This window comes from Nicotiana sylvestris, chromosome 8, assembly GCF_000393655.2.
Source record: "Nicotiana sylvestris chromosome 8, ASM39365v2, whole genome shotgun sequence".
Classification (NCBI taxonomy): Eukaryota; Viridiplantae; Streptophyta; class Magnoliopsida; order Solanales; family Solanaceae; genus Nicotiana; species Nicotiana sylvestris.
The window spans coordinates 142,639,019-142,652,801 of NC_091064.1; the positions used below are offsets into that span (position 1 = coordinate 142,639,019).

A 13,783-nucleotide genomic window follows, 5' to 3' on the forward strand; every position below is an offset into this window, starting at 1 on the left:
AAGGAAGAGACCAATCGGGTGCGACAATAATAGGTGCCGTGGTGAGCTTTTGCTTCAATTCTTCAAAGGGTTTGAGGCATATCTCATCAAACACAAATTTTGCATCTTTCTCAAGGAGTTTGCACGTAGAATTTGATATCTTGGATAAATCCTTGATGAAACGCCTATAGAATTCGGCATTCCCCAAGAAACTTCGGACACCCTTAACGTAAGTGGGTAGAGGAAGCTTAGAAATGATCTCGATCTTCGCCCAGTCAACCTCTATGCTATGTTATGAAATTTTATGCCCCAATACAATGCCTTCATCCACCATGAAATGCCATGTCTCCCAGTTGAGCACAAAGTTGGTCTCCTCACATCTCTTAAGAACTTGTCTAAGATTATTGAGACAATGCTCAAAAGGGACACCTACCATCGAAATGTCAGCCATGAAAACCTCTAGAAAATCCTCCACCATGTTGGAGAAGATGGACATCATACATCTTTGAAAAGTAGTCGGAGCGTTGCAAAAACCTAATGGCATACGACTAAAGGCAAAGGTACCATAATGGAATGTAAATGTTGTCTTCTCTTGATCCTCCAATGCTATGTTGATCTGGTTGTAGCCGGAATATCCATCAAGAAAGCAATAGAATGACCTTCCTGCTAGCCAATCAAGCATTTGATCAATAAAAGCTAGAGGGAAATGGTCCTTGCATGTGGCACTGTCGAGCTTCTGATAATCCATACACACCCTCCATCCGGTCACTGTTCTTATTCAGATGAGCTCATTTTTATCATTTTCAAGCACAGTCATGCCTCCCTATTTCGGCACACATTGCACCGGGCTCACCCAAGAACTATCGGCAATGGGGTAGAATACCCCAGCATCCAACCACTTGATGATTTCTTTCTTTACCACCTCTACATGGACGGGTTTAACCATCGTTGATGGTCCACACTTGGTTTCGTCTCACTCTACTATTGGATCTTGTGTTCGCAAATTTTGGGGGGAATCCCTCGGATGTTCGCAATTGTCCATCCAATAGCTTGCCTATGCTCCTTCAAGACTTCCAACAATTGTTCTACCTGCACATCATTCAACAAATAAGAAATGATTACCGATAAAGTATCATTTGAGCCAAGAAATTTATACCTCAAGTGTGGTGGAAGTGGTTTGAGCTCTAATTGCGGGGGCCCAATAATAGAAGGCTTTGCGTGAGGACTGGCTCTATTATCCAAGTTAATAGAGAGCTTTGCCGGAGCATAAGTGTAGGGACCCAAGCCCCTCCAATGCATTTACCGATTCCATATATCCTTCCATATCTTCACCATCAAAATTCACCAAAATAGTCGCCAATACCTCACCGAGGCATTGTTCCTCCATCTTTATTTCAACTGCATCTTCCACTTCATCAACAACATCAATCCATGAGATGCTCTCATATTCATGTGGTAGTTTCATACCCTTGCTTTCTTGGAATGTGACCTCTTCATCATTCACACAAAATTTGATCTCATTCCATTCCGAATCCATTAGTTTTCTTCTTGTGGCTAGGAATGGTCTCCCCAAAATGATAGGGATCTCTTTGTTGACCGCCACAATCAAGGATTACGAAATTGGCGGTTAATGAAACTTTCCCACTTTAACAAGCACATCATGAATAATTCACACCGGTCTCTTTATAGAACGATCGGCCATTTTCAATCTCATACTTGTGGGCCTTGGCATACCTAACCCTGCTTGCTTGTAAATGGCAAGAGTCATCAAGTTGATGCTATCCCATTATCGCAAAGGGCAATTGCAAAATCATGTGCCCCAATAGTACCAGGAATGGTGAAAGCTCCCGGGTCTTCTTTATTTTGAACGGTGTACGTTGCAATGATGGAACTAACATGGTGAGTCACATTCACCACTTTATTTTTTGTGGTTCTCTTCTTGGTAATCAAGTCTTTCAAATATTTAGCAAAACCCGACATCTCTTGAAATGCTTCCACAAATGGATTATTCACTGATAATTGCTTGAGAATGTCATAGAACTTTTCGAGTTTGATATCATCAACCTTCCTAGCAAGTCTTTGAGGGAATGGAGGAGGAGGTCTAGGATGAGGTGGTAGAGTTTTTGGTGTCTCTTTTACCTTTTCCTTTACCTCTTCTCAGTTTTCTTGTTGCACCTTCAACTCTTCTGGAACTTTTTCAACTTCAACAACTCTTGGATCTTCAACCTCAACCTCATGCTCGGACTCTTCTATTTCAACCTTTTGTTAACTCCCTCATTGTAGTACCTTTCCACTCTGATTAGTAATTGCCATGCCATGAGAAGTTGGACCATTCCCACTACCCTTGGGGTTCGCAATTGTGTCACTTGTAAGTGTCCCTTTTTGCTTCAGATTTTGTTCTCTAGAGAGGTCTCTCATTTGCATCTCCAATTTTTGAATGGATGCGGTATGAGAACCAACAAGCTCGGTCATATTCCTCATAGAAGTGACAGACTTCTCTTGATTTTGCAATACCCATTCACGTATGCCTTCCAACTTAGACTCACTTGAGGAACCTTGATTTGAATATTGACCCTTTGGAGGAACATAAGGGTTTGAACTCCGATTTGAGAAGTTGTTGTTGTTGTTCCAATTTCCTTGATTTGAGCCGCCTTGGTCATTTTTCCACTGTTGGTTGCCTTGCCCTTGCGGGTGCGGTTTCCATTGATTTTGTTGTCCTTGACCTTGGTATTGTTGCCTTTGATAACCTCCTTGAGAGTTGTTAACATAGTTTGCCTCCTCAAAGTCTTCATTTGATATGGGTTGAACATCCTCCACCGCATTTACTTTCTTTGTTTGGCTTACTATGAACATCTTTGTCAACACATTGACATTTGTGGCAAGCCCTGCAATCACTTGATCTCTCTCTTTGTTTTCCTTGATCATGGTGGTCAAGGAAGGAGATCCATATGCACTTCTACCTGTGGTGTCCTCTAAGTGCCATGCTTGATTATGCTTTGGCATTTTGTCAAGTATTTGTGTGACCCTTACGAATGATTTGTCCATGAAAGACCCATCAACTGCATTCTTGACTATAGATTGGTTCGTAGGATCTAAACCCATGTAGAATTTTTCCAACAAGATAGAATCCAGAAAACCATGGTTGGGAGACCTCACCAAATATAACTTGATTCGATCCCATGCCTCATGTAGATGCTCTCTCGGTACATGCTTGAAAAAGAAGATTTTATCTCGGAGCTCAGACTTCTTACTTTGAGGGAACCATTTAGCTAAGAATGCTCGGACAAGTTCGGGCCAAGAATGAATGGAGTTTGGTGGCATATTTTGAAGCCACTTCCTTGCGTCCCCATCTAGTGAGTTGTTTACCGTGAAAATGCTAACAACAAATAAATTTGTAAATAGGATTTTAAAAATACGTGACCTATTCCCGAGCTAGTTGTTAAAGCAGTTAATGCTAAGAACGTGAAGTATAATGATAAAATGTGAGCTAAGATGAGGCAGTAATCAAACCAAAGGGGCATGTTGCCCGAGTGCAGAGATGGTCGATAGTACCTTGGGGCCAAGGCTCGAACTGAGCTTGAGATACCCGGGCAATCGAGAGCGAGATAACATGCAAAGATATGATTAAGAGAGGCTCTATATTGCCAATATTGGACGATATGGTGAAGAACAAATAAGAAAATGATAAATATTAAGGAGGCCATGGTCCAATGAGAATATAGAACTTTGAAGAGAAGAGAGAGAGATATTATTGCACTTGTGGAGAAATGGAGCAACACCAGCCGCTTACAAGGTGGGGTGAGTCCCCTTTATATAGGAGGGGAGAATCGACTACAATATGTGGGGATTGATTACAAAGCACGGTGATGGGATGGCTTGACATGATGTTTCATCATAGGCTCTGGATAGGTTGGGCCTGCTAGACGTAGCCATGTGCCTAGAGGGCTTCCCCCTCTATCCTGGCTTCATTCTTCATTTTCTTCGAGTCGTGCTTAGACGAGTCCCGAGGTAGGGAATTCGGTCGCGACCTCCTACCCTCGGTCCCCCGAGGCATGCTTCCAAAATATATCGATAGCGAGAAATAAAGTTTTCTAATTTCGCCGCATACAAATAGTCTCCGCATTTCCCATATCGAAGTGAAGGAAAATGATTCTGACACTTGACTCCTCGAGCTTCTTTTGGCGGTGCCATATCGATGATGTGACCCCTGGCTCGTGCTTTTCGACCTCATTCATTGCACTCCCTGATTTTTGCTTCCCTAACTTTGCTTTGTTTCTGTATGCTCTCATGCCCTTCGAGGCTCTTCGAATGCCTTCTTTATTTGTTGACCGCTGATATCTGACTCGAGCTCGAGCGCTCATTCTGATCTTATATTGATTGACATGGCTTTCCTCCGACCTATCATCGTACTTCCGACCAATATTGGATTGATTTTGATAGATTTGGGATACCGAGGCCCCCCGAGTTGTTTGGAGGTCATGCGTCGGATTCCTGAGCCTTCAGAACGCTACCCTAGATGAAGGTCATCTTTGGGTACCTGTGGGTCCCTATTGATCTTGTTGTAGATGACCTTTTTTAGAATGGATAGGATTGGCTTCCACTAGGAATTTGCTTGTATTGGACGCTTCCTCAGACCTTCGTGGAGCTTTCGCGATCGAAGCTTCCTGTGTTTATTCCTCTTTTCAGGAAGAGGGAATCACGAGACTAGGTGCTTTCCTTGCATCGAGTGCTTTCCTTGCATCGAGTGTCGGCGTTTAAACCTCACTAAGGCCCGACTTCTTTGGGCCGGGGGTTCTTGACGTGGAGTGCTTCTTTGAGCATGGAGATAATACGAACGACCCCTTGAGTCTTGACTCCTCGTTGGAGGATGCTTTCTGGATCAGGTATTGACCCGTCAATCTGTATCGAGGCTGTTGGATTTCCGAGGCTTGCCTCGGGCATGTGAATCGTCGCTGCTTCTCTCATATATGTGTGGCAGCTTTGGCTACATGGCAAGACTTCACTACTTTTAGTTAGCTGCCTTTTTGCTTTGGCGCGGGATCTTTTGTCTCTTTAGGCGCAAAAAGTGTTGGTGCGTGCCCTTGCCTTGACCTGTTAGTTTTTCCATAGTCATAGAAACCACTTCGGGGCCGATCCGACAAGCAACGAAGGGCACTACTTCTGGTGCTCAGGAACCGAGGGATTTCATTTTGGAGACGGTGTCCTTGATAACTAAGGAACACCTGGAGATGGTGAGGAGGTACTGCAGCTGGAGCGAGGGGATAACACTGCAGGCGCTTTCCCCAAATGAGTGCATCACGGACTCCACCGATCGATTCTTGAGCGTGTACCTATACCCTTTCGCATTTTTCCTCCCTGATAGGGTTGTGCTTGATTTTTTCTTAGAGTATCAGGTTACCCTAGCATAGATTCATCTATCGTTTTGGCGAATGACACTGATAATGAGATTCTTTGCGGAGAAGGCCGGGCTTGAATTCATGCTTGACCACCTTATCAGGTTGTATCGGCCCTTTCATCATCGAGGCTTGCTAACTCTGAGGTGTCGTTCATCCACGCCCTTCGTTGTTGACGACGGGGACGATGGGGATTGAGAGTGGTCCAGTTGGTTTATCCGAGTCCAGACTATCGATATTATCCCTGTGGAGTTTTTGCCATTTCTCGAAGGGTAGAATTATGTATGCGAGTGAGGTGTTTGGCGCTTTTTTAGATTCCGCATATACCAAAAATCAACTGAATTATAATGTTGTTTCCCTTGTTGCAGCAACTTTGTGGATGCCGGGTGAGGTCCATGACCTGCCCAGCTGGGTCCGGAGGTTGGTGACCCATTCATCATACGACGAGCACAAATGGCGAGCTATACTTCGTACCGCATGGGGAACGCCATACCAAGGTATACACGTTTGCTACCTTTGCCTTGCCTTTGTATAGGCGAGGTAACCCTTTCCCCTTCCATTTGTGCCGTTTACAGATATCGGGCGATTCTTGGGACGAGTCAATGTTCCTCCAAAAAGGGGAAGGAGTCATTGGCTTTCGGGCCGAGGGGCGATGGCGACAAGAGAGATCAGCACCTGTGGTGTGACGGATCCTTAAGTGGTGCTGGTCGGGCTCACATTTCTAAGGAAATGGCGTCGCCCGAGTCTGCTGCTCCCTAAGTGCTTGATTCCTGATTGCCGGTTCTTTTGAGCGAATATACTGTGCTCGGGGTCAGTTATTCTGACGCCTCAGGGGCAGGATCAACAGGAGTGTGTTGCGACTTCAAGGAAGTCCGTCGACTTCACTTTGTGGTGAATTTTATATACAGTTTCCCTGTATCCTATGTCCTCCTCCCTCTATTGAATCTTCCTTGTGTAGGCCTGTGATGGGCTTAGGTCTTAGCTGTTCCATCAAGGGGCCAAGCTTCAGAAAATTCTGGGTGAGGGCGAATCTCTTAGGCTCCTTAGCGAGGAGAAGGAAGCTGAGTTGCAGCATTGGCGATATGAGGTGTACCGGAGCTCAAACTATGAGAGCTATTTGATAGAGTAGATAACATCCAGTAGTGCGTGCTTCACTCCTTTCTAACCTTAAGGCTAATTCCTTTTTGCTGTATCAGTTGCAGAAAAAGTCGGAGGCCTTAGAGTACCTCAAGGGCGACATCAATCGCATCAGAGTTGCTTGCGAGGAGCTTAGGGCTCAGGTGCAGGCTCGAGCTTTAGAGGAGATGAGCATCTCGGGTAAGGTCCATGCCTTCGAGGCCCAACTCAGTTGACTCATGTCAACGCCAAAGTTCAAGCAGAGATGATTGGGAAATTTGAATCTGATCTCTTAAAGGTCAGAGCCGAGATAATCGATGCCCGGGAAGAAGCAGCATTAAGCCGAACCAAGGCTGATCGTGAAATGGTGATTCCTATGAAAGATGCTGCTGATGCCGAAGCTCAACTAAAGCGAGCCCTCAACCAGGAGAAGAGGATCGAGGAATATGTTCGTTGTAGATCACGGAGAATGGTACTCGAGGATGTCAGTGCAAGGGGTTTCGTTCTTTCGGAGGAATTGGCTCAAGAAAGGGCGGACAAGCGTGCCGCTCGGTCACTTCTTATTCATATTGGAAAGGGCGAATTTGACGAGTTGTAGCCCTTTAGCGTAGAGTGAAGATTTTTCCGTTTTGTCGCTTTGTCTCTGATATACATAGGACATGCCTGTAGATGGAGAATGCGCCCTTTTTGTGCGTGTAATATATAAGAATGAATTTGAAGCTTTATTTCTTTTGTACCTCTTTTTTCTCTTCTTTTTTTTTTATTGTTTCTTTCGACCAGTCAGGCCAGTTTTGGTGTTTGGCGAGGTCCTCATAGGTCCGGGATGGATTGGACAGACCTGGGGGCTCTCAAGTGCGATCTTTAACGCGAGCAGGTGTTGGGGACTCTATGCCTGGCCTGGCCATTTAGGCGCTGTCTCCGAGTCGCATTGTAACTCGTGCTTCAATTGGCCCTCAGGCTCTTTCCTACCTGCGTGGGCGGATGATGATGGATTTTGTGCTTTGGGTCGAAGTGACCTTATGGGCGCTTGGTCTGGAGGTTTACTCGGCTGACGATCATCTTTCATTATTCATATTTTATGTTTTGGGACATAGATATTCTAGATACCCCCTTCTATTATGAATCGCCAATGTCTTCCTACTTCTCCATTGTTACAATCAGATCCGAAAAATGAGAAATCAATCAAAATGGACCTGAATTGAATCATGACTATATAAGCTATTCTGATATTAAGATATTTAATATAGATTTAATTCGTGGAAGCGGACCTTTGATTTCCTTGGACCACGTAAGAATTCATCGTCCGATTGAATCTACTTTTTCCTGGATGCTCTATAGGAATCCATCGCTATTCCTTTCCTCAACAAATAAAGGTTCATCCCGAGTCACAAGAGCAATCTCTATTTTTTGAATTCTTTTTTCTTTTCGTTATGGTAATGCAATGCAAGAGGTCGGAAATCAGGTTGTTTCTGATGATGAAAAGAGCTTTTATCTTATGTGAAATTTATGAAAACTCAAAATATCGGTAATGTTAGAAGATGACCTACGGTATCTGAAGGTCAGATGCCTACGGTCGGTATATCTTTGAAATCTCAGACGGAGAGAATAAACGGACTCCCCGAGGGCTACTTGACATTCATGCCACGCCCTTGGGCATACGACAACTTTTGGGTCCAGTCTCCCAGTCGCGTTGCGATTCGAGGTGTAATCGACCCATAAATTTTCATGATTCTCCGGCCAGCGATAGTGGCATTTATGTCGTGCCCTTCAGCATATTGCAACTTCTGGGTCTAGTCTCCGATTCACATTGCGATTCGAGTTGTAATTGACCCATAAATTTCAATGATTCTCTGGTCGGCAATAGTGGAATTTATGCCGCTTGGTTGTTGAGAACTTATGTGGCCTGGAGGCTTTGCATAGTTAACTATTTTGGATCCGGTATCCCAATTGGGTTATGATTCGAGCTCATTTTAATCCTCAAGTTGTCAAGATTTTTTAGCTGGCGACAATGGCCTTTCAATAATTTAATACGCTATTTGGTCATAGAGACCTTTCAATAAAAGGCCCGTAGGCTTGCTTAGCTGGCGACAATGGCTCTTACCCTATTTTTGCCCGTGGGCTTTTTGTAGGCTTTCTTTCCGCTCGTTAAGGTCTTTTTATAGTATTTTTGCCTGACCCGTTGTCGGTTGCAGAGGATCCTCGATTTCAAGTCATTGTCGGCAATGTTTCGAGCACCTCATAAGGTTCATAGCTCATAGGTCGAGTAGATCGACGCTCTTGCGTTTTGAGCCGACATTATCGGAGCTCGTTTTTGCCTGTTATGGGAAGCCTATTTTAACCGGTTCTTTCCGAAGTATATTCAGAGTAGTGGCTTGCGATTTTTTAGCGATAGTCGGGCGTCCCTGAGCCGTATTATTTTGGTTGTATCAGCCATTTTGACCGTAGTCATATGCGTTTGGCCGTAGCCATTTTTAATCCCTAGTGATAGTTTAGGCGACTACATCGAGGGTATGCCCTTTATGGATTCTTACAAATGCGATGTATAGCCTAAACTTCAGGATTTTTCATGCCTATTGATGTCTTACAGTTTGTTATGCCTATTGAGGTCTTACAGTTTGTCATGCCTATTGAGGTATTACAGTTGGCCATGCCTATTGAGGTCTTACAGTTTGTAGAATAGATCTGGTTACGCCGAGGCTGCCCGCTAGTGGTCTTACAGTTTTGGGTTTTCCAGTTGTATGGCGATTAACAGCCGTCTCTGAGTCATCGAGTTTGTTTAAGCTCGAAGACAGCTTCTCGTGAGCTCGGAGTTACCTTTCAGGGGCTTGATGATCCCGGAGTTCCGACCCTGGGGTCACGGAAGTTGTCGAATCGTTAATGCTAAGTCTCCAAGTATATCAGGACTCATTTGATGGAGAAGCATTTTCCGAGTGTATGTCAAAATCTCCTTTCCCGAAATATGAAATGACGAATAGGTATTCTTTATTGCTTGGCGTAAATATATGCTGTAAATACATATTGTCCCATTGTTGTGAGCTCGGCCTGCATGGGTGCGGCTCCTCTGATTATCTGATCCGTTTACATAATTCCATTTTGGATCTTAGCATACCATTTATTGGCCCTTCTGAGGGGGTGGTGCCTTTAAGAGGAGGTCATTGCACGTCGTTCGTCTTGTAGAAGAAAGGACTGTGATCTTGTCGGATATCATTCTTGGGGGTATGTTGCTCTGCTAATAATCTTGCTAGCGAGACCTTTAGGTTGGAAACCAGTTCGACGAAAAAGAGCTCGGTGGGTTCTGCAGAGGCCTCGGATCTCCGAGTGGAGTTTAGAATTTCTGAATGCCTTGACTAACTGCCTACATATAGGTTAGTAAAAGGAAAGAAACAACAAAGGAGCGGCGTAGTCCTTCCATGTTGCGTGGTGTGTAGGCGACATTTTCGAGGTCTGGTATGTTCCTGCCATTTTGAGGCACGAGCCCTAATGCAGCCATCCGCCGTGTTCAACCGAGCTTAGCCGAAAATGCGGTTCTGCTTACCCCTTAATCCTTTAGAGGGTGGAGGTGTTGATGCTGGCGGCGGGTCATATGGTGAGGGATTTCCTCTCGTCACGTGTAGATTTTTGTCGAATGCCTTAGTCCCACCTTTGTCGAGGAGTTTCATCCCTTTAATAGAGTGGGGTCGAAATTGCCTCTGGGCGGTGTGCCCGTTGTCATCCGAATAAAACATCCGGGCTTCACGGGCTCGGTGTTCCAGTCCGAGCTCAAGCGAGATGTATAGAGGGAGCGACCTTCCTGATTGTTGTGGCGATCGACGTCAGGAATCCACCGAATATTTGAGGTATGGGAATGATTTGGTTCGTTAATCCAAACTGCCCTATTGGTTTTGGCCTGACATCGTCGGTATAGTTGGTCGAACCACCTGCACTTATGAACACATGCTTTATTTGGAATAGGTTAAATGAGGGAGGGGGGTTTACCAACGCGTGAATACGAGGCCGAGGCGAAGTCTTGACATCCCTTTCCTTGGATGCAAGTGTGTCCTTTGGGTATATTTCCCGGACCCATCTTTTCCCGGCGTCGAGCACTTTCTCTCGGCGTTTTATGGATCTTTGAGGGGTGCCACCGCCCTTTTACTGTCGTGGCAATACGTTGTGGCTTGTCAACTTCGTTTTTCCCGATATCCTTCCTCCCCTGGAGCTGGATTTGAGCCTGACCGCTCGATGATACTTGGTGGCGACCTCTATTGAATAGCACGATTGTCGTTCTTTTGAGCCAGTGACCCCGCATGCCCTGCGGTTCCTGCATTGGGCCATAGTTCTCTTGAAGGGGTCTTGGTCAAACAGGTCTGAGCCGCTTGGCGTTCCCGGCTTCGCTTATAGTGATAATGATATTTGGTGTAGCAATGCCGACATCGCACTCGGTTATGCAGGGTTTCCCTACCAGTTGTGCCTTGTTAAATCTAGTTCCATTGGAGGTTCCTCGAGGGTGTTTTCCTCAGGCCATGTCCCTATTGTTGCGAGGTAGGTTGCACCTTAAGTCGTTCATTCCATTCACCGCATGTTGTTTCCCATAGACGGTTTTGATCCCGTCCTTTGTCGGGAATTTTATCATTTTGTGGAGAGTGGATGGTACTTCTCTCATGCAGTGTATCCACGGTCGCCCAAACAAGGCGTTATACCTTATATCTCCCTCGATGACATGGAATTTGGTGTCTTGGGTTGTGTCGGCCACGGTAATCGAAAGGATGATTTCTCCTTTCGTTGTTTCGCTCGCCATGTTGAACCCATTAAGGACCAGAGTGGCGGGCACGATCAGTTCAGTTAGTCCGAGTTGTTCTACCACCCTTGACCTGATTATATTGGCCGAGCTACCTGGATCTACGAGTACACGTTTTATCTTAAAACAATTCACAAGAAGGAGATTACCAGGGCGTCATTGTAGGGTTGAGACACAGCCTCAGTGTCTTCTTCACTGAACGTGAGGGCGTCTTCGAGGATATAACCCTGAGTCCATTTTTCCCTACTGATGGATATTTTTGTTTTCCTCATCAAGGGTTCCTGCGGGGCATCGGCGCCCCCCATGATCATGTGGATGACATGTTGCGGCTCATTTGCCACATTTTTCTTGGTTGCCTCCCTGTCCCGGAACTGATTTTTGGCCCGATCGCTAAGGAATTCCTGAAGGTGCCCTTTGTTGAGTAGTCGGGCCACCTCTTCTCACAGTTGATGGCAATCCTCGGTCCTGTGACCGTGTGTGTTGTGGAACTCACACACTAAGTTGTAATTTCTCTGTTAAGGGTCCGATTGTATTGGTTTGGGCCACTTGGCGTCCGTGATTTTGCCGATAGCGAATTGGAAGTCTGATATGTCGACACTGAAGTTGTATTACGATAAGTGGGGCATGTTTATCGGCGCCACATTTCGATCAAACCTGGTTCTGTCGATGAGCCCCCGAGGGTCCTGTCCTCGATCTATCCTCCGATCGTTGCGGGGTAGGTTACGCCACGGGGCGTTCCTTCTGTCTTCAAGGTAAGGTTGGTATCTTTCTTTGTTCGGTTTCATCTCTTTTTCTAGGAGTCTGTTTCGGTATACTAAGCCCGAAGGGGGTCCTAGCTGGTCATCCTCGACCCTGATCTTTGATTGGTATCGGTTGTGAATGTCCGACGAGGTCACGGCCGGGTATTCGATTAGATTTTGTTTTAGCTATTTTGAAGCCATCGAGATTCGTTCGTACATGCCTGGGGTGAAGGCCTACACCGCCCAGTTGTCGGAGACTAGTGGCAGCTTCATTCGTTCCATCTAGAAGCGGGATACGAAGTCCCGCAACATCTCGTTCTCTCTCTGCTTGATTTTGAAAACATCAGATTTCCTTATTTCTACCTTGATGGCTCCGGCATGTGCTTTTATGAAGGAGTCTGCTAGCATGGCAAATGAATCAATGGAGTTGGGAGCCAGGTTGTGGTACCATATCATGGCCCCCTTTGAAAGCGTTTCTCCGAATTTTTTCAGCAACACAGACTCAATCTCGTTATTTTTATGTCGTTTCCTTTTACTACGCAGGTGTAAGCAATGACGTATTCATTAGGGTCGGAGGTGCCATTGTACTTAGGGAGTTCCGACATTCTGAACTTTTTCGAGATGGGCTTCGGGGCCACTTTCTCGGGAACGACCTTTGAATGAACTTCTTTGAATCCAAACCTTTGAGGATTAGGGGCGCTCCTGGGATCTTATCGACCCTAGAGTTGTAGGTCTCGACTTTTTTGTCATTGTCTACAATCATTTTCTCACTTGATTCGATCCTTTTGGTGAGGTCCTCGAGCATTTTTACGATTGCGGGATCAGCCACTGATCCGTTGTTGCTTGACCTTTTGAGTACTCGCTCGGTAGAAGGAGCCGTATCCTGTGCTGCTGTGTTGGGGGTTCTCGGGTGGATTTGTAGCTGAGTGATGGCCAGTTGTTGTGCTTGTAACATCTCAAAAATAACATGAAGACTGACTTTTTGTTCTTCCTGGGTTGAGGTTTTTTGTGCTTCTTGTTGGTCGCTCTGACATACGCTCCTGCCGGTGTGAGAAATTTCGTTGACTTGTTGTGCGTCCTGTGAATCTGCGTCCGCTAGGATTGGTCCAGGAGCAATATCAGGATTCTGCGGAGGTGCTCCAGTGGCCGAGATCGCCACGCCATTTTTCCCGTGATTTTTGAGGTTTCCGTTCTCAACTCCGTTTTCCGAGCCAGACATTTTGGACCGAAATCAAAGGATCTTAGATAAGAAAAAGTGTAAAAGATAACGTGCATTTGTGTGATGAAACCAGCAAGAAAATAATCGCTATTATTTTTAGCCCTACGGTGGGCGCCAAACTGTTTACCGTTAAAATGGTAACAACAATTAAATTTGTAAATGGGATTCGAAAAATACGTGATCTATTCCAGAGCTAGTTGTTAAAGCAATTAATGTTAAGAACGTGAAATATAATGATAAAATGTGAGCTAAGACGAGGCAGTAATCAAACCAAAGGGGCCTGTTGCCCGAGTGCAGAGATGGTCGATGGGACCTTGGGGCCAAGGCTCGAACCGAGTTCGACCTACCCGGCAATCGGGAGCGAGATAACATGTATAGATATGATTAAGCGAGGCTCTATATTGCAAATATTGGACGATATGGTGAAGAACAAATAAGAAAACGATAAATATTAAGGAGGCCTCGGGCCAGTGAGAATAAACAACTTTGAAGAGAAGAGAGAGATATTATTGCACTTGTGGAGAAATGGAGCAACATCAACTACTTACAAGGTGAGGCGATT

General features: G+C 45.4%; 1 protein-coding gene across 1 annotated transcript; it reads right to left on the reverse strand.

The window, feature by feature from the left end:
- Window positions 1-1,746: 1,746 nt before the first annotated feature.
- LOC138875775 (uncharacterized) lies at window positions 1,747-3,081 on the reverse strand. Its single transcript, XM_070154641.1, has 2 exons — window positions 2,266-3,081; window positions 1,747-2,130 (listed from the first exon to the last, which is right to left on the reverse strand). The coding sequence occupies exons 1-2, from the start codon at window positions 3,079-3,081 to the stop codon at window positions 1,747-1,749; spliced, it is 1,200 nt and encodes a 399-aa protein (XP_070010742.1).
- Between the last annotated feature and the right edge of the window lie 10,702 nt (window positions 3,082-13,783).

Excerpts from the sequence above, each read along its gene's own strand:
- LOC138875775 (XM_070154641.1), bottom strand. The coding sequence starts at position 3,081 with ATGGGTTTAGATCCTACGAACCAATCTATAGTCAAGAATGCAGTTGAT. Across the intron at positions 2,131-2,265 it reads TTACTAATCAGAGTGGAAAG|GTAAAGGAAAAGGTAAAAGA; the intron begins GTACTACAATGA and ends AACTGAGAAGAG.